This window comes from Lycium ferocissimum, chromosome 6 (genome assembly GCF_029784015.1).
Source record: "Lycium ferocissimum isolate CSIRO_LF1 chromosome 6, AGI_CSIRO_Lferr_CH_V1, whole genome shotgun sequence".
In the NCBI taxonomy this organism is placed as follows: domain Eukaryota; kingdom Viridiplantae; phylum Streptophyta; class Magnoliopsida; order Solanales; family Solanaceae; genus Lycium; species Lycium ferocissimum.
This window is the reverse complement of record NC_081347.1, coordinates 32812751-32839867: the sequence shown is the minus strand read 5'-3', so window position 1 is coordinate 32839867 and position 27117 is coordinate 32812751. Positions and strand designations below refer to the sequence as shown.

Sequence of the window (27117 nt, the reverse complement as noted above, 5' to 3'; positions counted from 1 at the left end):
CCTAATCCAAATATACGGGGGTAAATTTCATCCAAATAAATATTGAACCTCGACGAAACTTATTTTTTTCGATTCGTTTAACTTCTATCTCTACTAATGCTCATGAAACATGATTTTAGCTTCTCAATAGGTATATACAATACGTATTACTCGTGACTTCGAGAATACCCTCATTCTACGAGCTTACATCGATGAATGTACGACGAACTTATCCTTTGAAGGGGTGAGGTGTAACAGTGCCATAGCATTGCCCGCATGGATGACAAAAATGCTAAGTTCGCTGGTAATACGTGTTAAGATTAAGGCACATATTATTTTCGGGTGACAAGGTCCCATGACTTGTGACATGTTTTTAATTGGCCGATCCGCCCTAGGTGTGTGCCGGCTTTTTAGGAGTCCTTGATGTCTTGAGTCTACAATATCTCCGCACAAACAAACGTCGGGTTCTATGAAGAATATTGAGGTTACGGATTCTTGAAACATGACTAATCTTTTGCCAAAGTGTGAAGTAAGAGTGAAAATGGAGAAGATGAAGACTAAATGTAGGAGGAGTTCTGCCCTAAGATTAGGGACCCCTTTAGCGTACAAATTGTGTGTATTAATTAAAGGAGTTAACTGGACCGTAAGGATGTCCGTACAGTTTACTCCTTTAACGCACAAAATTTGCGCGCTAAAAATACTTATTGTCATTTTTTTTTGTCCAGTACTTTAATCACTTTTTTTCCTTTTCTTTGGGTCATTTAAGTTCCGGACTCCTCTAAAAACAACCAAAACGACATATCCCCTCTTTTGGGAAGAGTAGTTCATTATATATTGACTTTTGGGTATATCGATGCAAAACCCTGAAAAATTCGTACTGCTGAGGAAGAACCCAAATCATTTTAGCCTAGTCTACGTAATCTTTGTGGATGATACAGTAGGTTTCACAGTGTGCTTGCGTGTGGATGCTGGAACTACAAGAACTAAAAAGAACAAACAAGGAACAACATTCGGACCAAAAAAAAAAAAAGAAAAAGAACAACATGGTCATGATCCTTAGCTCTCTTACTGTTCAAATGCAACGACAACAAGAAAGCCAATCCAAGAAAGGAAAGAAAAAGGAATAGGTACAGGACCATTATGCCTCGGTAAACAGCAATATCAGTACAATATACAATACACATAGATATCCCTTCTACGATTCAGTGTGTTTTGTGTCAATCCCAAGAACCCTAAAGGTAGAAAACAGAAGAAAATAGTTGTACTAATATTTAAATACTCCTACTATACTTTGGTTCTTTGAGAAGGAAAAGTTAGTGAAGGCACATAGAGAAGTAGCTTTCCTGTTTTACATAGAGTTGCTGGTGGTGATTAGGAATGAACTGCCTCTCCTCCCATAAAGGGGCAAACCAAACCCCATTCTGTCCATTCCAAGCATAAATTCTCTTTGAAAACATAGAAAAGTCAATAGTATAATGTTTTGTTCTTCTTCTGCTTCTTCCTCTTCCTTCTCATTATGTTCAAATACTTCCAAGAAAGGACTTGAGCTAGGTTTAGGTTTGGAATGTGGGTCAGCTATTGATCAAACAAGAGCTCCATCCTCTCTTTTTCTATTAAAAGAGAAACAAGGAGGCCATCATCAGGAACCAGAGCTAAGGTTAGGGTTAGGGTTAGGGGTAGGGTTAGGGTTAAAGTTAGGGTCGGTTGATGATGATGATCATCATAATATGAAAATGGAGGTAGCAACAGCTAGACATACTTCTAAAACCTCAATTCCACATCTTTCCCCACCAGGACTGTGGTTCTCTTTACGTCCTTCAATTAATAGGTAACCAATTCACTCTTGCATTTTGTTACTATTACTGATACTATTCATTTTTTACAACGAGAAAAGCAAAGAGCAATACTTTTTGTTAATATTTCTTTCTGTTCAAAAAAAGAGAAATACTTTTAACAAGATCATTGTTAATATAAGTAAATCTGCGTGCTCGCTACAATATTTCTTTACTTACAATTTACAAACTGTTTCTCTTGGACTGCATAATCATTAAGTTCATTACATCTTACTAGATTTAATAATAGAGCAATTTAGATCTCTCACCATTTAATACTTTGTTTTGTGGTGACATTTTAAAGTTATTTTTAATTTGGTAATGGCAGGAAAGGGGAAGTTCTACCTCAGGTTCTGAAAGCGTTTATAAGAGTGAAGTAAGTCTCTACTAGCTTCTTGGTACCTGCATTGCACCTATATACCCACGCTTGTGGTATACGATTTCATAAAATATAAGGAAAGGGCAAACTAATTAAGTTATAGTAACTCATTTATATTTATAGTAATAAATAGGTTAAAATACTTGCTACAAAAAGAAGGTAAATGTAAAATTGTAAAGTGTAAGAGAGACTAATGTGTTACTAAGCGAAAAACTTGGAGGGAGGTCTATGAATTTAATGGCTTTTTGAAAGACAACGGTTACTAATTTTCAAAGAAAACTTGGTACTAGTTGTTAACACAACCTTTAAGAAAAGCAACTTCAATCAAATCAATTTTCTTCCTTTATTTAGTTTTTAAAAAATCATTATTTAATATTTCTATATGTAAGGTATTTAGGTTATTTGGAAGGAAATTTAGGTATTTTTACTTTTTAGCTTAGGTATATTTATAGATATACAGATATAGATAAAGGTGTACATGGACCGGATTGGTTCGGGTTTTTCAAATACCAAACCAAACCAATTGCATCAGGTTTTTAAATCTATAAACCAAACCAAATTAACTAAAGTCAGGTTTTTCAACCTCGGATTTTTCGGGTTGCTCAGGTTTTTTGGATTGCTCGGGTTTTTTGGATTTTTTTCGGTAAAGTCTTCATATAAAACATATAACTTTTACTTCAAATATGTATTTAGTCCTAATAAGTTACGACTATCTAAAATGTGAGATGAGAGATGACATTGTACTAAAATATTCAACAAAAAAAAATAACCAAATTGCATAAAATAAAATAATCATAATCTAAAAGTATTAAGTCATGCTATAATAAATACGGCTAATGTATAAGGCATATATAAAACGATCATAATCTAAAAGTATTAAGTCATGCTAAAATAAGTACGACTAATAAGTATTAATTATATGATTAAATATTAAAGAAAAAAATAAAATAAAGTTATGTATTTTCACTGTCTAAATCAATATAAAACTAAAGGATAGATATCCAATATTATTGTCAATCCTAGTGTTAGAATTGCATTTCTTTTGTTAGCATTACTATTGATTTGGTTTTTGTTAAGGTTTGTTTGAGTTACTAACATTTATGGGCTATAAAATTTATTGGACCGTTCAAAACTCTAAATCCAAAACGACTATGAAAAAGTTTAAGAAATATTTATAAATTACATTATTAATAAATATTCTTATGTGTAAAATATTTTGGAATTTTTTTACATGTAATATCGGGTTGGTTTGGTTCGGTTTGACTTTTTTTAGTTAAAACCAAACAAAACTAATGGTGGTCGGGTTTTTCTTTTTAAAACCAAACCACTAGTCGAATTTTCTTCTCGGTTTGGTTCGGATTATCGGTTTGGTGCGGTTTGTCGGTTTTATTTGTACACCCCTAGATATGGATTACTACTACTTCCCGCATTCTAGTTTATCTAACCTTATTTTCTTTTCTAGCTCCATTTTGTTTATGTGACCTTATTTTCAATTTTCTTTGTTCCAAAGATAATGATTTCTTTCTAAATTTGAACATAATGTAATTTAAAACTTTTCATTTACCCTTAACATCAAGCTTTTAAAGTTATATAAATGATAAGGTATATTTATTAAAACCACTAATTTAAAAAAAAAATCATTTTTTTATAGCTCATATCGTGCCAAGTGCCAACGATGTCACATAAACTAGAGGGAAGAGCTTATAATAATTATATAGCTAATATATTTTATTTCGATAATGGACTACATATAACGGAGTTTATTACTCCGTCCGTCCCATAATAAGTATCACCTAGCCAAAAACACGCATATTAAGAAACCAATAATGTCATGTGAAGTTTATTAAATTATCCCTATATAATGAAAATAAATTATTTTTTCCTCTTGATTAGAACATGCACAAGTAGTAATTCTTCTAACATTGGGAATTCAACAATACTAAGTTAGTATGAGGCTTTTCTAATCATAATTTAGATGTTACTTTAATTTGTCAACTTTTGTCTAAAGGTAGAGTTGGAATAAACTAGCCAGTTTATGCCTTGGTTTCCTAAAGTGACACTTATTATGGGATAAATATTTTTGGCTAAGGTGACACTTATTATGGGACGGAGGGAGTACTGAACACCTAACATTGTATTACTAATTTTATATGCATTATATGAAATTTTATGTATCATTTAATTTAATTTATTCAACATACTATGTGGGATAAAATTATGTAAATTAGCTAACTAATTTTGAATTCCAATCAATAGGTCTGTCAATAACATCAGTGGTGAAGAGAGTATCCAAATACAAAATATGTCTTTAGTTTGATTTTTTTTGTATATAATAAAGGAAGCTTTATATCAATACCACGAAACTTCCAAAACATTACAACTCATAGTAACATCACTGAGGACATTTTCATTGCCTAGACTCATGTCTTTAATTTGATTAGACAATATACATTCAATTCATGCTCTGATATATTTCACACCATAATTCCTCTCGTTATTGTAACTAAGGGTATATAAAGTAAATCGATAAACTGAGAAAAAAATTCGACTAGTGGTTGATTTGACTTGATTTGGTGTTGAAAAAAAAAATCGATCATAATTGGTTTGGTTTGATTTTAGCCAAAAAAAAATCAAATCGAATCAAACCAACCCGACATTACATATATTCGATTTTAAAAATATTTTATACATAAAAAAAATTATTTGTAATGTAATTTATAAATATTTCTTAAATTTTTTCATAATTTTTTTTATCTATTATCATATTATTCAAGCTTGAACTTAGAATTTTGAATGTCAATAAATTTTATATCCTATAGATATTAGACATATAAAGTCCAAACTAAAACCAACTCAACACTAATACTAATAAAAGAAATTTAACTTACCACTAGGAATGACAATAATGTTGAATATCTATTCTTTAGTTTTGCATAATTGGTTTAGAGAGTGAAAATACATAACTTAAGCTTTCATGTAAATTAATACTTATTAGTAGTACTTATTTTAGCATGACTTAGTATTTTTAGAGCTTTATGGCTTATTAATTAGGAATATTTATTTTAATCGATCGTATTATCTTTTGTTGAATATTTTAATACAATGTCATTACTCTTCTCACATTTTGTGTTATTTTCTTATGAAACACCTTAATTATATAGTTGTATCTTACTAGGATTAAAGAAATATTTGAAGTAAAAGTTATATGTTTTGTATCAAGACTAAAAAAAAATCCGAAAAACTCGAGAAAATCCGAGGTTAAAAAACTCAAAATTTATTGGTTTGGTTTGGTGTACAAATTTAAAAATCCGACGCAGTTGATTTTATTTGGAGTTTAAAAAATTCAAATCAACTCGATCTATGTTCACCCTAATTGTAACTAGGTCCTAAATCTAACGGACGTCAATACATATCTAGAACTGGTTTGACTAAGAATAATAATTTTACGTCTTATAAGAATTTCATTATATTTTTCTCATTATACATGATCGTGTCAAACGTCTGTCTCGGAGCGTTTTTTCACCTTACTAATGATGGTGTTGTTGAAAGAAAGTGAAAACGTGTGAAAGAAAAGCTGACTCTTACTTTTCTTTTTGTTTTGGTTTTTTGGTCTGTTTGCCCTTTCTTTTCATGTGAAAGAGACGAGAACGTGACAGTGTTCATGGTTAAAACCTACCTGGTTGGAAAGCTTGGTCTCTCCAACGAAGCTGAGGTCAGTATATTAGTATTCCTCCTCATCCCGACTCTATATCTAGCATCAGCCTACCCTGTATTAGAACCAAGTAAATAAATGAGGGGTCATTTGGTAGCTGGGCAGAGTTACATAGGTATTAGTAATACGTGAATAAGTTATGAGGGAATCTATAACGTATTATTTTTTTGTGGTTTAATTATTTATATATTTGTTATTTCATCTTCTATCCTACATAAAATAATACATAAATTCTATTATAACTTATACATGTACTAGCTCCCTTCGTCCCAATTTATATAAAGGTGTTTGACTGGGTACAAAGTTTAAGAAAGAAACAAAGACTTTTGAATCTTGTGGTCTAAAACAAGCCAAGGGAATTTTCGTGACTAGAAATCATTTCATTAAGGGTAAAATAGAAATTTTAGAGTTAAATTATTGCTAAATATAAAAAGAACTCATGTTTTTTTGAACTGACTAAAAAGGAAAAATTATCGTATAAATTGGGATGGAAGAAGTATTAGTTATGTAGGTTTCTAAATTATAAATCAAATATCGTATTAGGCGAATTTTATAAATAACAACAAAAGAATACTACCAAATATGGTGGCTTATGCATAATTTAGCTTAACTCCTAAGTCCTAACTAGCTACCAAATGACCCCTAAATTGTTAGATTAAAAAATATTTTGGCTTTTACTGTTGGTATCTTATTGGGAGTTGCATGGACGAACATGAATAATGATTAGCAGTGAAAAAGGAAGAGTAATAATCATTGTCTGTTGGGTCATTGCTGACTAGGCTTAATGACCTTTCCTGCGTATTTTAGCTTTGTGTTACTTCATTTTGGGTAAAAGATACCAACTAATAATCACAACGCACGGATTTCCTGGATTTTATAAACAGCTTTCAACTGGCAATAAGTTTTGATTTCCAATAATCGTGGCCATACTTGGGTTTAAAGAGTACAGTAGTCCCAATTGATGTAGAAAGTTGAAGGAACTATTAGAAGTATCGATCTTTTTGTTACCGACTTTTTCAGCAAACTCTATCTTCTTTGGCTGGTAAAGTCAAAAGTTCAATAGGATTATAGGAGTATTTGGTTATGGATTGAAATGCTAATTTGTACATATGTATCCTATTTGGAGTTGATTATCTTATTCTTTCACAATTTATCTAAGATTTCTAAAACATTTCCAAAAGGACGACAAATGGTGATTTTAAGTATTTTAGTTTCAATCTCTTTTCTGTTAGTTCATATATGCACTTCTTATGTAACGATGCTCTTTAGCAACTTGTCACTTCAGAACTGTGGCTGTACTGTCTCATAAAGAGAATGTGGAATTTTTAATCAAAGTAAGTCATTATTTAAATTAATTTACTAATAGTGGCTGACGATGTTAAAGGATAATACATGCTTGTGAGTAACGTTTAATCTTTAATACGTAATTGAGAGTAACGACTCTAAAAATCTAGACACAGACAACTTTTGTACGAAATCTGACATTGATTGATTTTAAAGTCGTAACCCAGAGTTATGATTTCGATAAAACGTAACTCACAGTAATGTTTCTACAATGATCCAGTGAGCGAGTTTAATCATTTGGTGCAGAAAGAATGAGATAGATCAACTTTATTATAGCTAGTTTAATTGCATATCAATTAGTGAAACGAGTTGTGCATTTGATGATGAGTTCATAACGTCTAAATTTTAAATCATAGCTCTGCCTATGCTTAGAACATACTATGTATATGGTGTTTGAGATTGTTCGTTTATTTAGAAAGTTTATACACTTTAGAAAAAATTTACAGTGAATTTAGTCTTAGTTATAGATATTTAAGAAAATTTGTCTAATCGGTTAAGAAAATTTTATTGGTTTTATACATATCATATCTCGCTTATATATGTCAAACTGCATGTACATTTACAATATATATTTTATCGTTGAATTGTAATTCACTTATTAAAATGATGATGACAACTGATATGTCATGTGTAAGCCATGAAACACATCTAATCTGTACTTATGAAGATTACAATGTGGGTCTTTTAAGATTCACTCCGATTCAAATTATGTATTTTCTTTAAATTCGCTTTTTATATTTAATACTATTTTTTTATTTCGACATCTAACATAATAGGTTTAAGGTTATATAAGAAATATTATAATATATTTATTAAAACCACAAAAATTTATAAGTTTTTTTATTTTCTTAAAATTTCGTATCTAATTAAATTAATACAAATAAAATGAAATATGACATATTTATCTTTTTTTTATAATTTTTAGCCTGGACTGTCATATGTTCACTGGATGACAATGATCTATCTCATTCTTTTGAAATCAAAATATTAAACTCGTTCACTGGATCATTGTAGAAACGTTACTGGCAGTTATGTTTTAGGCTGAAGTCTTAACTCTGGGTTACGACTTTAAAATCAATAAATGTCAGATTCCGTACAAAAGTTGTCTGTGCCTAGATTCTTAGAGTCGTTACTCTCAGTTACGTATTAAGGATAAAATGTTACTCACAAGTACGTATTATCCTTTAACACTGTCAACCACTAACTTTTATGCCCATTAGATTCTTTGAATAAAATAATGTCTAATATGTTAATGCGAAATACGTTTATTCTAGCTCTGTAAATTTTCAAAAAAATATATTATTTTGATAAATTGATTTAAATAATGGCTTACTTCGGTCAAAATATGAACGTAACCTTGACCAGCACTTAGCAGAGTATAATTGAATACTTCTTTTATATATCATGCATGGTTACTTTATAAAACCGAGCTTATATTCCATTTTTAATACTATTATATACTGTAATAGTATGGCAAATATTTTCTTTTATCTAACAAGGCCTATTTATGTAGTGCACCCTTTGGATCACATCATTGTCGAGGAGTATAACTCTCTATTTCAGCCATAAAGGGCAGTGTTAGGTTGAGATTATTAATAGAGATAAAGAAAAAAAATTGGTTATCTTTACTAGGTAAAACTCTTGGGTCTAATCCGTTTGGACATCAATAATTTTTTGAATATTTGAATTTTTTTAGTGCTAGGTCACAAATTTGGTTCATTATTTCATGTTTATTTGAAATACAAATTTGAAGTTTGAAAACGAGTATTCCAAGTGAAATAATAATTTTCACTCACAAAACATCAATTTTCACCTCAAATATACTTTTTTTTCTTAACTTTAACCAAATATCTATGAGGGGTCAACAATTGAGCATCCGATCTAATTTCAGGAATAAATGCTTGCATTAACTAATTAATCAAGATGAGTGTTTACTCCCCCATGGTTGTGATGTGACTGTATGGTAACGATAGGATCAACCACAAGGGGAAAAAGAACTACAAGAATATATAAGTACAAAGTAGGAGAGAAATAGTATAGTAGTACAAAGTACGAGAGACTTGTGATTTTTCTTGCATTCATTTTTGACTGAACTAATATTAGCTTTTGTAAGAACACGGAAAGCAGTGTATCCGGAACTACATGAAAATTTCTAACTAAGGACCAACAAAGGCGACTAAGCCATAAATCATAATGAAATATGAAGAGGACGGAAAAGAAGTAGATCGTGATTAATTAAATCAAAATGAATTATAGACATGAGATAAGTCTAGATTAATATCGACTGCATATATCTATGTTCAAGCAATAATCTTGTTCTTTGGATCAGGTTGAGATTTCATGTATGGGGCAGAACTTGATGCATACTCTAACCCTGAAGCACGTACGTGATGCTATTTGGTTGCCAGGACTGGTACAATTCTTGAACTCAAAGACAAACTTCAATGAAAGTTCACAGGGAGCTAGTGTGAACTATGTCATGTCCTTAGACTATGGGCGGACATGCCTAGAAGTATAGCCCCTACGTAATAGCTTTCAATTTTAGTAGAGTTGTAGCAATATATTTATATTTGAAGCATCTACTTTTCCAAGAATGTACTGTTATTAGTAAGTAGGAGTAATATACAGATGCTGTAGAATCGCTTTAGAACATCAATTGACACTGTCACACTGATATAATGAGAATTTGTATGCTAGATTGGTAATGTTGTGTCACAACCCGACAAGGGGCATGACGGGCACCCGACCCTTACGTCGGATACCACCTGGCGTGACGTAATATAGTCTTAGTACAACTCTTATGAACGTAATTATTTCATATACATACAGTGGCGGAGTCAGGATTTTCATCTAGAGGGTTCAAAAATTGTAAAAGGTAAATACGCGAAGAAGTCAGGGGGTTCAACATCTACTATATATACATAATAAAATAATTTTAACTTTGAAAATACACTGTAATTTTTTGCTGAGGGGGTTCGGATGAGCTAACGTGGCTCCGCCCCTGTATACATACAAGAGCACCTGCATACAGAAATGGCCCAACATAGACATTACATATACATCTTTGTGCATAGCCATGTACATAAGCTAGCCGACGAGGCCGCAACATGAACATCGTGAAAATGTCATATAGCCAATCAAGCTACCACAAGTGCATCATAAGTATTTGAAATCATGCATGACTCTGATACCCACTACACTGTCTACGAGCCTCTAAAAGTACGTACATCTGTTGTATACATAACATGCAGACTCAATAAATACCCAACTAGCAAGCTCGGCAAAGTGGTACTTGCTGACGTCTCGCCGAAGCCGGCGATCCTACCGAGAAGGTCTTTTCTCGCTCGCACGTAGGACCCGCAAAGACGAAATGCAACGCCCCGTGAAATGGGACGGTCTGTGCGGATAAAAGTACTGAGTATGTAAGGCAGGGAAGTAATGACATAAGACATAATATAACATAAATGAGGATAGGAGAAACCTGGACATCTGCAAGTCGTACAAGATGCAATGCAAGACAAAATCATTTTTCATATGCAAGTATAATATACATACATACATACATACATGTATATATATATATATATATATATATATACATATAACGGGACTCGGTGTGAAGCGTACCCGACCCTTACGGGACTCGGTGTGAAACGTACTCGGCCTTTCCAAGACTCGGTGTATAGCATCATCATCATATCATATCCTCCCGCATCCGGGAAACATCATCATATCATAACATACCCGACCCTAATGGGACTCGGTGTGAAACGTACCCAGCCTTTTCAGGACTCGGTGTGAATACCCAACTGATCAGCGGTTGCACATCTAAGTGTCGTACTAGGCCGACTATAGCGCCGCTCAATGTAGTAAAATAGTGCATACATATATATATATATATATATATATATATATATATATATATATATAAATGCATAAGGAGTCACAGAAATGACATCGGGCCTTTCGGAGTGACGTTATACCTCCGAATTAATTATGGGACTCGTGTCGAGGCCAAGGAATGACTCAAATGACAATAATCAACAATAATGTTATGGGAATCTTTCGTGAAATATACGGACGTTATAATTAGGAGTCAATAAATGTCGTAACCTCGGATGTGTACTTAATATACATATATTCGTTGAAAAATTCGTACAAAAATGGAATTTTCATAAAACATATATATTCCAATAAATACATATTTTTCATAAAATTTAGGAAATTAGGGATAACTCGAGTGAATATACCATGCACGCTAGTGGGCTTTAAGATTCATGCCAAAGATACGGGAACGAAGACTTACATACCTTAGCTTCCAAGCCATTGCCCGAAAGAATTTTCCATCCGAAATTGGTCCTGGTCCTTCTTTCGCACCTATACGAGGATATGTGACCTGGGTTAGTCTCTGTTTTGCTTGCATGTCAACACTTAGGGATTAATTTCCCAATTATCCGAAGTTACGGAAATTCGGGCAGATTTCCTCTATTTTTGTTACGTCTCAAATCACGACAGTAGCAGCAACAACGACGACAAAAATTACCAACAGCAACAATAATTAATCTGAATCCATATTCATGCAAACCTATCAACACCACCCATTACCTCCATCAACAATACCCATCTTAGATTATTTCGGGTTTCCACCAATTCAACTTAATACGAGCGACATCTAGCAAGATCCAATACAGATTTACGTAAATCTTTAATAATAGAGAAGGGATCTTACCTTAAGTGGGATTGCATGCGTGTACTACCACTCGGGCTCGAAGTTTTCGCCCTCTCCACAGCGATACGATGACGAGAATAGAAATCTACGAAGCTACGTGCACCTTCCGAGCTTGGATTGATGTGTGTTTTTTACTAGTTTTGGCTAAAATTGATGTAATATGATTAGAAGGGTGCTTGCATGTGTGGAGAGGGTTCTAGAGCTTTAGGTGTCGATAAAATGAGGTAAAATGAGGTTTGGGGCCTTTTTATAGGGTCCAAAGTCGGGTTGGGCTCATTGGGCCGATTTTTGGGCTTGTTTCTCGAACTTTCGCCCAGGTCGTCGAGCTTCTGGCAGTCCGTATTGAAATATCCATAACTTCCTACTCCAAGGTTGTATCGATGAACAGTTTATTGCGTTGGAAACTATACTCAATGAACTTCAATTTGGATAGGTTTTCCATTCCATAAATCCTCAAATGCTATGAGATATACCTCACTCAATTTGGACAAAAAATCCCATCCGAAATTCTGCCAAGTTTTTTCCAAAGCTTTAGACAACTAACTTTCTTCAATCCTCTTGACCTTGGAGCCTTTAGATATTCTCTTAATACTTGTTAGAAGTCTTTCTTAGCCTTATAAGAGTTCCACAGTCTCTCCGGGCTCACGTTAGTTTACTTATGACACTAGCGCTACGAAATTTTCAAGGTGTAACATCTTTTCGTTTTTCATCCGCTTGACTCCCAATCCTTCCGGTACTTGTTACTTACGAACTTAAACATTGATACTCATGGAAGCATACTCTCCAATAAGATTCTCTAACCTCGTGACAGTCATGACTTAATTCTTTGCAAGCTTATGACGTTACCATTCCGCAAGCTACCTTGCTACAAGTACGAAACGTCCTTAGCTTTTGGGGGAGACGAGATGTAACATGTTGCTTGCATTTCGTAAAGCCCAAGAATAATTTAGATAATCCCTGTGTGGCTGAAGATTTGTCAAAATCTAGTTTTTTATTTTATTTTATTTTTATGTAATTTGATATGCTCAAATTACACCTAGATTTATGGCGTTAGGCGATCTATGTCAAAAATAGCAACCCAATTAAGTTGGGGTAGAATTCCATAAGGAATATAGTGTGAAAAGGTTATTTTTTTGTAGTGTGTTACTTGACTTTAGTTGTAATCCTACTCCGGTAAGTTATAAAAGGATTTGGTATTTCTATTAGCTATTTTGACTTAAGATTTAACAAGTGGAAAGAGAAACCAAGGTTGTGTCCCCGTTAATGAAATGTAATGATATATGTGTTAATATGATATACTTCTAATGGGTCATTGTAAAGTATGCACTTGATCTCTAAATGACTCTCTAATATTTCCCAATAGTTAGAAAGTATTTCCTCTTTATGAATTTCCCAAATGAAAGAGTTGTGATGAAGAACCATCAATTTATGGCAAGTAAACTCATCTAATCTCTACTGAGTCTATTAAATGAGTGTTAATGCCCCGAGTTCTTGCTATTGATCATTTCTACCAAACTCTAACTCACTTTTCGAAGTAAAGAAAGAGTAATGGCATAGGTTAATATTTACAAGCACCAACCAACATCAGAGAAAGAGAAATAAATAGAAACCAACAACTCATTATGCATATATTCAACGGTAAACACCCATCATTAGGTTCACAACCTTAGTATTAAAGTTAGCTACTCATGTCTAGAAGTACAAAACAAAGTATTAAAGAAGACATTAAAAGTTTACAATGAAATGAAGATGACAAGAAAAGATGGAATAATCTCTTAAAAGCTTCAACAATGGAGTACACAATGCTCCATACAAGTGGGACAAGTTTCCAATGTTGAATCATGAATAAAAAACCTAAAAATGCATTTATAACCTCCAAAGATTATGCACAAAAGCTGGACAAAAATGCCCCATCAGGTCTATCTGCGCCGCATATCGAACCGCAGATGGTGATATGCGAAGCATTTCATTTGACTCCAATGCAGAACAAGTTTTGGTCTCCTTCAAATCGTTAGTCATTTTGCACTGCATATGGCGATTTGCACTGCATATTTGCTCCGCATTTTGGTGTACAATATCTGGGTTTTATGTTGTGATTTGTGTTGAGATTTGTCGCAAAGATATTGCATTTTGCGCCGTATTTCATCACTTCCAACTTTAATTTGGCACTTTTGCTCGTCTTTGACACTTTGAGTTAATATCCCTACAAAATCATAAAACAACTAAGAAATAACATTAAAATATACTTTAAAGCAATAAACACATCATGTAAAAAACATCAAATGTGTCGTAGTTCCACGCACATCAACACATACAACAAATGTGATATTTAGCTACGAAATTATTAACTACGACACAAAATTCGTCACCAATTGTTCATTTTTTGTGACGAAAATTATATTTCGTGTTTAAATACATGGTCAAAAACTTTTAATGACGAAACTTGAAATTTCGTAGCAAAAATTTTGTCCACTAAAGTTTCCCACCAAAAAATAAGTTGGCGCCATTTATTGAGTAATATTAGCCACGAATTTTAAATTATCAGTGACAAACTATTTCGTCACAAATAATGTATCCAATTTGTGACAAATCTTTTTTTGTCTTAAAATTAGTTAAATTCTGGAGACGAAAAAAATTTGTCACAAAAAATATGTTGTTACAATAGCGACAAATTAGAGTCTGTAGATAAATGTTGTAAGCTTTAGCCACAAAAATTTGTATTTAATTGTGACCTTTTTTTTCGTCACTAATAATATAAACAATTAGTGACGATGATTTTATTGTCTCTGATCAACCTGCGCTTTAGTGACAAAATAGATTTGTCACAAAACATGCAATATTTTAAATAACAACGACTTAAAATTGTTAGTTGAAAAATCCAACAATTTGCTATGAAAAAAATCATAGCTAAATACAAAATGTTATTTGGCTACGATTTCTAATGATTACAAGTGTCAACTGACAAAAAAAAAATCAAGCTCTTCATAAGAAATCGATTGAGTCCATCGGTTAGTTGGCGAAGGAGAAAAATTAAGAAAAATAGACAAATTCATTGGTAGTTAATTTGTAAAAATGACAGAATCCATTGATTTTCTTAAATTATGCAAATATAAAATGCACCATCCGGGAATACAGTCGAGGTTTGTACCGCGTCAAGGTACTATTCAACCACTTGTGGTGCCTCGTTTTTGTTTTTTCTTATTTATACTTTTCAATTGCATTTTTTGCATGAAAATAAGCGGTGAATTTTTTTTTTTTTTTTAAAACAAATTGCTAACCACACCGATCAGTTATTTTTAATGAGTTGAGCAGAGCTTTGACCAAGTCGATCGGTTTATGGAATAGTATTTTTTATTAATTTTTAATAGAAAATCGATTAATTTCATTTGTTTATTGAAACAATGAATTTTGTGGTTTAATTTACTGATAGAATCGGTAAAAAATAGTGTCCCAAAATTTGGAGCTAAAAAGCTGACATTTCCTTTTCAATTTTTTTTTTTTTGAATTTTTCGCACGTGTCTGTCAATTTTGTGGTATGTAAACTCTACCGATGAAATCGGTCAGTTTGCTTCAGGCAAAAACTACCTACTGATTCCACTTAAAGCAATTATGCGAAGGTAACGTCAATGTGCAAGATTATACTTTGAAAAGATGCAAAATATATTGTGGATTTTTGATTATTCATTTACCACTAATGAAGAAAATTGAAATATAGGGAAATAACCCATATATCCGGCCCACATATCTAGTTTGCAGCCAATGTAACTCGTTGTATCTGTTTTGTATAGCTATATATACACATTACATATACTTTGTATATAGTGTATATGCTATGTATAAACAAGCGAAACCAACTCAAATTGTAGTGTATAGACAATGTATATGCTTTGTATAGCTATATATAAGTTGCTCAATTTCTTTTGTAACTTTACTTATAGATCCTTATACACTGTATATAGTGTATATGCTATGTATAAACAAGCGAAACCAACTCAAATTGTAGTGTATAGACAATGTATATGGTCTGTATAGCTATATATAAGTTGCTCAACTTCTTTTGTAACTTTACATATACATCCTTATACACTATTTTACATTACATATACATTCTTATACGCTATATATAATGTATAAAAAATATATATGCTTTGTATAACAATGTATAAATATTGTATAACTATGTATAAACAATTTATTCCCTTGGGGACTTATAATTCCTCTCAAATACCACCATATCTCCATTGTCGGCTTTTGAATCTCTTGAAATATTTTAAGTCTGAGATTTGTATTAGGATTTTGACTATATTATTTAAAACTGATAATCTTTACTTGGGAGGACCTAGGTCGGAGGTTTGAAGCTGAAAGGAAGATGTTTTGGGTAAAAATCTAAAGAACTCCACTGTTGTTTTGTTAAAGCTTCTTGTGAAATTTCAAACCTATAAATTTGCTGCTTAGAATTTGTTGGGTGAATAATTAATATGAGAAATAAAGACAACGACTTCTATTGGAGCTTATAATTGCAAATGGCGCAAAAAGAGATAGAGAGGTGAAGGGGAGAGAAGAGAGGCGGATAGAGAAGAGAAGAAAATTAGAGGTTTGATAAGGTATTGTAATGGTTAAATTTATACATGTCCGGAGCTACACAGACACGATGTCTTCAACATAATGCGAAAATAAGCATCGTGCTAAACATAAATGACCCATGCAAAACCGCCACCAACCTATGGGTCTACCTATGCCCCAAGGTTTCTAGCCCAAGGCTATGCGTCATAATCCAGGATTCTAGCCCAAGGCTATGCGTCACATAGGCCATGCACTGCATTCATAGCCTCATACGAGCCATGCTCAGCCTTCAGTTCGTGTTAGCGTCCTTTCATTGAGTCTAAAGGGACAAGACACATGTTTATTATTGTTTAATTGTTATCTGTTCGATACGAAGGTCGTTGAGTTCCTGCTAGGAGGCGGGTAAATTTCATAAATAGTCACATAACTTTGTTTTTTTTTTTTTGTTAGAAAAGTCATATAGCTATATTTTCTTACAGAAAAATTACAAAACTTTCACCCTACTAACACAAAAGTCTCATTTGTCGATAAATCCAACCTTCTGAAGAGTTTACTCTATATTTTAACCCTTTTTTGTCTTTGATTTAATAAATACAGGCCCTATTAAAAGGGGATCTCGACTCAAATTCTTAACGTGGTGATGAGTGATAATCCACAAATCTTTTACCATCTTCAAATGTATCAAAATGTTGGGTTTTCCGACAATTATGACTTTTGTGTAGTAAGGTGGAAGTTTTGTAATTTTTCTATTAGAAAACATAATTTAATTTTGGTGAAAAATAATTCATAATTATGTGATTTACATGTCAAGAGACTATGAGATTTTGGATTGTAACAACTATATTTTAGACTTCTTTACATACTTGATTTGTAGCATTTTTTTTTTTTTACAAACAACCACAATATTGTTGGTAAATTTCAATAAATGAAATAAGTTGATTTAATTTTTGGGGTATAATTGATTTTTGGAGTATCTGGTAAAGTTGTTGCCATGTGATCAGGAGGTCACGGGTTCAAGTCGTGAAAACAGCCCATTGTAGAAATGTAGGGTAATGCTGCGTACAATAGATCCTTGTGATCGGTCCTTCCCCGAACCCCATACATAGCGGGAGCTTAGTGCCCCGGGCTGCCTTTTTTTTTTTAATTGATTTTTTTAGAAACGAGGTTATCTTTTATGTTAGCAAAACATTTTAACATTTGAATATTATATGGGCTGTTTAAGAAATTTTTAAATGTAACAATGATATATTTTTATTGTTGTCAAAGCACTTAATTTTCTCTAAAACTTATTATTTTGAAGGAAAAAAGCACTTATTATGTACTTGGTTTGTGGCGTAAATTTTTTGTTTCTTTTCAACTTTCCGCCAAAAAGCAAAAGGCGGCAAAACGAATTCTTCCCCTCTTTTACTTTTCACTTTGGTTCTAGGTTTTCCCTCTCTACACAGTTAGAACTGAATTTGGTAGGTCTCTTCCTTAATTGTATTCCCACTTCCATTCCTTCAAATTCTAGATTTGTTTTCGAGGTTGATTTTTCTCCTTCCTTATTACTGTGTTTACTTTGAAATCACAATTTTGGAAATTCGACAAATCACCACAGGTTCTTTTCAACCTTGTTTTTCTTAGGGTTTCTTACTTTCTTTTTATTTGTGCTTTATCAGATTTTAATCATCCTGAGGCCATCAGAGATATCTACAAAGCAGATATACCTATTTTCTACTCCAAGGTTTGTGTTGGACTTTTTATTCTTGCTCCGAATCTGTCTTTCCCTTTAGTAAATTAGTAATTTTGCACTAATCATCTTGCTAATGAGAAAATGAGGAACAGGGTAAACGTAATTCAAGTGTTTATGCTACTTTTAAGAATTATTCCCTTATTAATTCTTATGTGTAATTGGTTAGTGTCTCCAATTAGTACAAGATTCAAGACTTGAGCTTCAATTTCTCGTGGAAAAGGATATGTGGTTGAGTTCTCCTAGTTTCCAGAATTCCCTATCACAGGGTAGTAGGTAAGTTCAAGAAGTCTATTTTTTCTATAGCTCTTCCTCAATTTCTCTTTGATATTTTAGAGTTAAGTATATGGTTTAGAATTAGACCTCTTTATACAAAAAGTGACGACTCCTAAATTAATAAATATAACATGATAAGATAGATCTAGTTACGCTATAGAAAAAATTGAATTTCCTTTTCTAGTTGTTGTCATTATTATGTTTTGGTGCCAATTTGTTTATGAGAATTTTCCTTTAATTTAGGTCATCACACATTTTTTATGGATGTTGTAAAAATAGCATCTGTTATGGAGAAAGTGAAAATGAATATTAGCGTTGAAGTTCTTATTTGTTGTTTTAATTGAGAAGTTCTGAATCTTGCAACCATTGTGGGAATATATATCTCATTAAAATAGACTTGCAGATCACTACTATTTGCAGGACAAAAGGCATGTATTCTGTGTTAATATGTAGAATTCTTAGTACTATATTACTTGTGACATGCTCAAATTACTTGGTTACATGTAGCTTCATATCATTGTAATATTTGATCTATAATGTTGTGAAGAATATGTTCAAGGCTTATATTCGCAAAATTAATTTTCACCATGATATGTCACTTCCGAGTCATTCAAAGGGCATCCTGCATCCTTATAGATGAGTATTAGAGAGGAGTTCCTCTACTTGTCAGCTTTATGCTGTGGCCTTAGAAGATATGGATTCCTTAACTTTTGAGCTCCTAGGTTTCTTCATCATTACTCCAAGGTAAATGAACCTGAACATTTTCCTTTTTCTAATATCAGGTACATAGTCTCTGATATACATTTGTAGATATCCTTTCTCAGGTACCGGAGGAGGTGGACCTTAGTATGGATCAGTTCATTGACTTGTGCATTCTATGTGGATGTGATTACTGTGATGGCATCCTAGGTATCATGCTTGTCAATTAGATCTTTGTTTGAAAATATGTTAACTGCATTATATAGATTGCAGTAATCAAATAGCTCATACAACTTTTTGACTCTACAGCATATTTACTTTTGACTCCTAATGTATGTTTGCTTTTATTGTTGTAATAAGAGTTGTACATGTGCATATAGCATCATAATTTAGATTGTGTATAGATATAAATCTTAGGCTGCAGCCTGGTCTTCATTTGTTATTTCTAAGAAGTTTAACCAAATCCCAAAAGTATAAAGACGTGAGGAACAATTACACACAGTTGACCGAATAGCTGATATCTTAGTATTTTTTTTTGTGTGGTGCGAGAGGTAGGATCTTCTTTATCTTATACAAAGAGACATGGTTGTACAGCAGATCTTAGACATGACTTTTCAGCGGGCTCATACTTCTGATAAAAAAGGGAAGCCAATCCAAATGAAAATCTAAATTGGTTTGTTATGTCTCTTTATTTTCTCTACTAATAGAAGGGGAAATAAAGTGAAAAATGCAGGGGAGGAATTGGGTTAAATAGAGGTTAAGGAAACGTTACAGGCTAAGTTGATGATGGAAATAATGCCAAATAAAGTAGCATCTGAATGCTAGTACTTCTTACAAACACATAAGTGCCCAAATGATAATTACATGCATAAAATTTGAAGAACGACAGAATATAAACAAACATATGAATGCTTAAAGTTTACAAGCATTTTTAGCCAATATTTTTTTTAATGGTAATTAGAATACTTAAGAGAGTTATGTACAAAGCTTAAAGCAAATCCCATGCACGTTGCAACCCCATTGCTTGGAACCACCCGACTCTACTCTATTCGAAGCTACTGGTCTAAGGATAAAAGTTTATACATTTGAGTCTACTAGCTATTTTGGTCTTCCTGTTATCTATGCAAAGTATATCCTGCACCACCTATGTCTGAGTATCCCATCCATAGTCTTCTTTCTTGGCTTGAAGTATCCTAAAATAAATTTTTGCCAAGTATATTATCCATAGCATATGCCTGTTTTCCTCATTTCTTTGTCAGCCCATTCAATCTAATTTTATCAGTCCATCACTGGTCTTGATAGCCCATACCAATGAAATTTGATACACTTAAAAAATTTAACAATTTATGTGCTCTTGTAATTGTTCTGCAGGGGAATGGAGAGAGGGTTAGGCCAACAACTGATGCCAATTCTAGAGTCTGTCTTGAGTGTTGGATTGGTGGATGCATGGATGCATGTGGTGTATGGTGCATGTTAAATTGGACATAACATAGCTTAATGCTTGGGTGCTTCGTCTCTTTACAAGGTAAGGTAGTTTGTCAAGGAACTCTCATATTTTTAACATTCCTTTGTTACTTTTTTATATTCTGGTATTGCTTTGTTCTATCTTGATTTAAATGGCTTAGTCACTTTTGATTAAGTAAAAATAAAATGTATGATATATTTCATGAACCAATATGTTGGGTCCCAACACTCATCTGGTATAATTAGAAGAAAAACATAATATTTGGAAAGATCTCGTCCTTCACCACCTTAACTAGGCACTGTTGAGAGGTTTTACAGCAGTTGTTATCACATGCTCTACCATCAGTGGATCATCTCTTAATTGCAAGTACTTTTAGATGATTTCTCGGTTTGTATCTCTATTTCTTGGAATATATTGTTTCTTTTCTTCCAATTTCTATTATTAATTGTCTAATGCATGAAGTATGGTATAAATATTCAAATGATATATTTGGAAGGGGAGAGGAGGGAAGAGTGATCCATATCATACACTCATAGAGAATTAATGACAGCATCCATATCAAATTAGATTTTGTGACTGCAAACTTAACCTATAATTAAGGAGTAGGCCAGTACTAGTTGGTTTATTGTAACAACTATATATAGTTAATGTTTAGTGGATATGGACATAACTTTGGGGCTGGAGGTGGCTAGTTCTTATTAATGTTTAAGTCTTCTTTTCCACTAAAATTGTAATTTACTTCATTAGTTGGTCACTGGATTACTTGATGGAATATATGCTGCCAAATAGAGTAATTTGTAATGATATGTTAGGAGTTCGTAAATCATCATTTATGTTAAATTTGTAATGATACAGTTTTTAGTTGTAATTTAAAAATTAAAACATACTCCATTTTTTGCATTTTAAGATAGTGTTCTACATTGACTTTCTTTTTAAAATAGATGCAGATTCAATTGGAATCAAGAAAGTTCGTGGAAAGCTAGAAGAAAGGTCTTGCAAAATGAAGTAGTCTATTGGGAAAAAAATGATATCAGAGATCTAGTTGGTAAAGGAAGGTCTATTAAGGCAATTCACAAATTAGCTATCAATGGAGTTGGGAATAACAACTCAAATATTCTTTTGCTTCAAACAAGCAAGGAGCTCACAAGATAGGAGAGAGACTCAACTACATTGTATTTTTCAAACTAATCACATTTTTGTCACAAGACATTATTTTGTCATAAATTGTGACAATATATTATTTGTCCTAGAATTACCTTCTAATCATTAAAATAATTCATTCTTTAAATACAAATTAAATTTGTATTTTATCACAATTATTATTGTTACTAATCATGACAATTTACAGTGACATTTTTGTTGTGTCACTAAAAATATTTTTAGTGACGACATGATAGGTTTTAACTACAAAATTATAAGCCACTTTTGTAAAAGAGAAGTTGTCACTAATTTATACATTTGGGGACGAAATATCTTTTCGTGTATAATAGATTGTCTTTAGTGATGAAATTAATCTTGTTCAACTACGAAATACATATAACTTTAGGGACAATTAATGTCGTCACTAATTACACAAAGAATTAGTGACAAGATAGTTTTGTCGGTATTAATAACCTTTTTAGTGACGAAAACGTACTATCAACTACAAATTTTTATACCTTTTTTTGACGAATGAGTTCGTCATAAATACTATGCTTTTGGGGACAAAATGGAATTTCGTAGTTAATGCAACTTTATTTAGAGACGAAACACTAAGTTGTCTCTGTATACATTTAGCGACCCGCATTTAGGGACGAATGGTTGACGAAATTTTTTTCGTCACGGAAGGTTTTTGGTGACAAAATATGAATCTTTGGTGACGAAATAACTTGTCCATGGACCGATAATCAAATTTACGGTCCGTATAACTTGTTTGTATTTGACAATAATAAAAATTCCGAAGCGCCAATTTCCCAAATGAGTTTCGAGGCCGAATATACGGTCCGTATCGAAGTTTTTCACAAACTTGGCAGAAACTTATAATCTCTACCTGTGTTACACGGACTGGTTATACGGTCCGTATAATAATATACGGTCCACATAACTGGTCGTATAAATGGGATTTTGCTGAACTGAGACGAATTTATTTCCCACACTTTTCATCTTCTCTTCTAAGTCTCAAATCATGACCGTAACCTAGTTTAAAGGTACGAGATGTTACACTCTCGACACATCCGTTGCACGGAATTGTCGAGTCATGTAACCAAGATCTTATAGTGCTTGACATTGGAGCGTACAATTTTTTGTTAAGTAATATCAATATTATTAAGTTAAGGAATGAACTTAAAAATCATACACAAATGAACACAATAAGCGGTTTTTAGATTTTTTTGTCGATGTCACGATAATTGCATATCCTCGAACCTATCCATAAAGATGAACAATCAAAATTTAGTTAGAACATATAATTAATTTTACTTATTTTCTTTTATGATGTACTATCATGTATTTAACGAGGGTCTCACCTAATACTTCCTTATAGACGCTATTCCGGGTGTATGTTCCTCTTTCATTCGTTATGATTGCTCTAACATAACCAAAACTCTTGTTGTAGACATATTGAAATTCCTCTTGAAAGTGTAACGTAAAGTTGGCTATGTGAGCAAACATGTTGCGGTAGATACAATCCAACGTTGGGGATTATTTAACCTCAGTATTTATCGGCGTTCCAAAACATAAACGAATTGGAAATTATTTATGAAAGAATTTGAAAGGATATACTTTATTTTTAGAGGAGAAAGTCAAATTCTAGGAATGAACACATGCTTGTTAAAGCGGATTGACTCATTGTAGTTTCTGCATGTATGAAGTTGTTGTTAAATCCACTGCAAATCATCTTTGTACCATTGAATAATCCATTTGAGGATCTAAACTTTTAAGTGGAATAATCAGTGCATTTTCTTTCAAAATTAACCCGTTTAAGGACAGATAAATATATGCAATATTTTGCTCGTGTATGTAAATAGATAAATATATACATACATATAAATTTAGGTATACATTAATTAAGATTAAGAGAATAAGAAAAACATAAATGGCATAATGAACTAAACGATGTAAAGACCTTTTGATTTTAAAGTATTCAGGTTTCAGGTACCATCTACTGAAGAGTCAAAATTAATAAATACTTTGCTTTCTACAAGAAACTTTTCTATCAACATTTCACAGAGAAACGATCGTATGAGGATAAAGTTCCATTGGAGGATTTGATTTCAAAAGGAAACTAAGATAAAAAAGGTGACAATCAGAGCAACGTTTCTCTTCAAAACATGATAAGCTTAATTTGTGTCTATTTATTTTAATTTAACTAATAAATAGAATATTTAAATAAATAAAAATAGTGTTTAGTCAATAAAATGATTGCTTAAATAAGAAGGTATTTAAGTAATTCAACTTTTGACTTTAAAAAGTTCCTTTTTATCCTCCTTCTTGACACGTGCATTGCACGTAACAACTTACTTAATGTGAAACAATATAATTACTTACTTAGAGTGTGTTTTGAAGTGTTGGACTTTTTGACATTCAAAAAGTATTCATTGAGCGAAAAGGAGAGAATAGTTACACAAACATACTATCTCGTCAAATTTTTATTACCATGCAACTTGTTACGGAATCCATCGATACATCCCTCCTAAAAATATAGAAAAATCCGATGGTACAACTTAGTTAGAATTATGAAAATTTCATTCACACGTACCAATCCGCTTGAACCATCTATCTACTTCTTAAATAATGAGTCATTTATTCATAAAATCACCCAAAGTATATAACTACCAAAATATAAAGTTTGATAAAGGTACTCAAGATAATTTGGCCAAATTTCTATAACAAAATCTCAACATGAAACATAGGACAAAATGCTAATATAAAGTTGAAAAATTGGTGAAAAAGTTTACCAATTGTGCTCATGTAGTCAAGACTATCAAAGATTTAAGACCAAATAAATAAGGGAAAAGGTCAAAAATGCCCCACTACTTTGGAAAAAGGGCTAAAAATATCATTCGTTACAAATTTGGGTAAAAAATACCCCTGTCATTAAAGTTTTCAAATATACCCACGCTTAACGGAAATCCTCAATATAACCGATTTTATTTTTAAACCTCGCTCCATTTAAACACGATCCAACAACATAAAAAACCCGTATGTGATCAACTTGTTCCGGTCCACATCCGGAGCCACTAGGCACGGAGCGAGTAGTTACACCTCGTGGTTTTGTACATTGAGATTCGGCAGATGTTAATGATTCTAGTATTAGACAACGGGGTTATCAAGGTTAAATGAGATTGGACATGTTTATCTTATAGTTATAAGGGGTTAAGTTCATGTTTAGTAGGTATTGGAAGGATTAGAGGCTCAATGAATCGACGAGAATACGTTTCGTTGTGTTGAGATTTATGGTTGAACCTACGGACGCGTAAATTCAATGGACTCACCGTAAAATTAACCAATGAGCGATGGTGTTCGTCTTCTGGGGATTTACTTTCCAAATGTATGGATCGTAAATTTATACGGTCCGTATATCTGAGGCGGTGGCAGATTTTTTTTATGTTACATACTCGACCCTTACTCATTTTAGCTCATTTCCAACATTTTCCAAGTCCGTGAAAGCTCTAGAATCTTCCTCTAAACATATCCAACCAAACCCAAGTAAAATCAAAGATTAAAAAGCAAGAATCAAGAGATTCAAGTGTTGGGGAGTTCACTGTGGTTGGTAGTCCAAGAATTCCTTTGGTGATTGAAGTGGGAGGTTTCACTCTAGTGGAATAAATTGATCTAACATTGCTCTTGTGTGATTAAGGTAAGTTTTCATGTCTATTGCATGTTTGTGAGGGTGTTCAATTTTTATACCTCGATTGAGGAAGAAAGTGGAAAAGTTTAAGTTCAAACATGAATTCCAGGATATTTTGAGTAGTAAATTAACTTGAGTTATAAATTTTGACATGTTATGAGTATGATCTTATTATTAGTGGTAATAATAATAGCGAGGAAGTGTTGTATACAATGTTTCGGTGGGTTGTTGTTATAAGTTAATTATAAGAAGAACTTTTGGGAGTGTATCGGATGTAAGTTGAATGAAATCTCTTAATCATGGCATTGTTGATGTTGCTATTGTTGGTTGGGAGTTGATTTGGAATTTGGTTGAAGTAGATGGAATAGGGGAAATGTCGCCCAATTTTCGCTAACTCACAAATTACTCTAGTTTGAACTTGTAAAGGTGTGTTCAAGACTTAACGTTAGTGTGAATCCTCTGAATGTAGATTTGCCGAGCTTGGGAGGAGAACGTTAAGTAGTTAAGAGACGTAAAGGTATGTTAAGGCTAACCTTTTTTCTCCTTAAGGCATGATCCCCTTTGTTGCGAATCTACATGATATCCATAATGTCCTTCATTCCCTAGAAATGCGAGGGAGCACATGATTTTCTAGGTTCTTACGATATTATTGATAAATGTTCTCCATGATAATATTGATGATGATGGTGATTCGATTCCTGAGATACCAAAGCTATAGTCCTTGATGTTCTTATGATATTATTGAGCTTGTTCCATGATTATTGATTGTACTCATTGTTGTTGGTCTCACCTTATAATAGTTGTTTTTTCAAGGTGGGATATAGCGATGACGATGATTCCATAATGACATATCGGAGGCTTACCGACCTTACGTCACTCCCGATAGATGTATAGCTTTTATTTGGGTTCTCGTACGTGTGCTTTATATATATGTATGTATATTTCTCACACCATGTTGTGCTATAGTCGATCAATGCGTGTGCACATAGATGTGTGCCTTCTTTGCTGGGGAAGATTATGATGTTACCTCGAACGCGGGATGCCGAACGCGGGATGATATGATATATGGATCGGGCCGCACGTTCGCAAAGACTAACGGTTATATCATATATGTATGAAAATGTTTTTTTTTTTAAAGCCTAAGCATTTACTTCCCGCTTAAGAGGCATTTAGATGTCATGTGTTATTTATCTCATGTTACTTTCTCTATATCTTCATTATATTGTTATTCATGCCTTACATATTCGGTACATTATTCGTACTAACATCCTTTGTTTATGGACGGCTTTGCGTTCATGCTGCAGTAGGGAGGAGACGAAACTGCATCCCTAGATGCTTCATCCGCCATTGCACGAGCGCCTCCATTTTGCTTGGAGCGTAACCTATTATTGTTCTTTTGAGTACATATTTTGGCATGGCGGGGTCTGTCCGTCCTTATGATATTTTACGCTCATGCAGAGGCTCGTAGTGTTGATTATATATAGTTAGATGTGTAGTAATCTTATCGGTTCATATTGTTGTTTATCATTTTAGTAACAACACCTTTGGCTTGTACATATGGGCGTAGTTGGAGATGTTACTG

The 27117-nt window shown here is 32.9% G+C and overlaps 2 protein-coding genes across 13 annotated transcripts; both read left to right on the top strand.

Moving 5' to 3' along the window:
* The first annotated feature begins 891 nt into the window (after window positions 1–891).
* LOC132060764 (uncharacterized) lies at window positions 892–9916 on the top strand. The gene is made up of 4 exons (XM_059453696.1): window positions 892–1807; window positions 2140–2187; window positions 5830–5902; window positions 9576–9916. Exons 1-4 carry the CDS (start codon window positions 1455–1457, stop codon window positions 9762–9764), a joined length of 663 nt encoding a protein of 220 aa, XP_059309679.1. The 5' UTR covers window positions 892–1454; the 3' UTR covers window positions 9765–9916.
* Window positions 9917–17787: 7871 nt separating this feature from the next.
* LOC132059628 (uncharacterized) lies at window positions 17788–22006 on the top strand. Of its 12 annotated transcripts, none has more exons than XR_009415677.1 (6): window positions 17834–18061; window positions 18197–18261; window positions 18437–18543; window positions 19180–19452; window positions 20614–20767; window positions 21649–22006. XR_009415677.1 is itself a non-coding variant. In XM_059452305.1 (5 exons), exons 1-4 carry the CDS (start codon window positions 17855–17857, stop codon window positions 20717–20719), a joined length of 426 nt encoding a protein of 141 aa, XP_059308288.1. In that variant the 5' UTR covers window positions 17792–17854; the 3' UTR covers window positions 20720–20767; window positions 21655–22006. The 12 variants fall into 12 exon arrangements, 2 of the variants coding, with proteins under 2 accessions (XP_059308288.1, XP_059308287.1); XR_009415678.1 differs by having other exon boundaries at window positions 17840–18061; window positions 19354–19452; XR_009415675.1 differs by having other exon boundaries at window positions 17858–18061; window positions 19326–19452.
* The last annotated feature ends 5111 nt before the right edge of the window (window positions 22007–27117 follow it).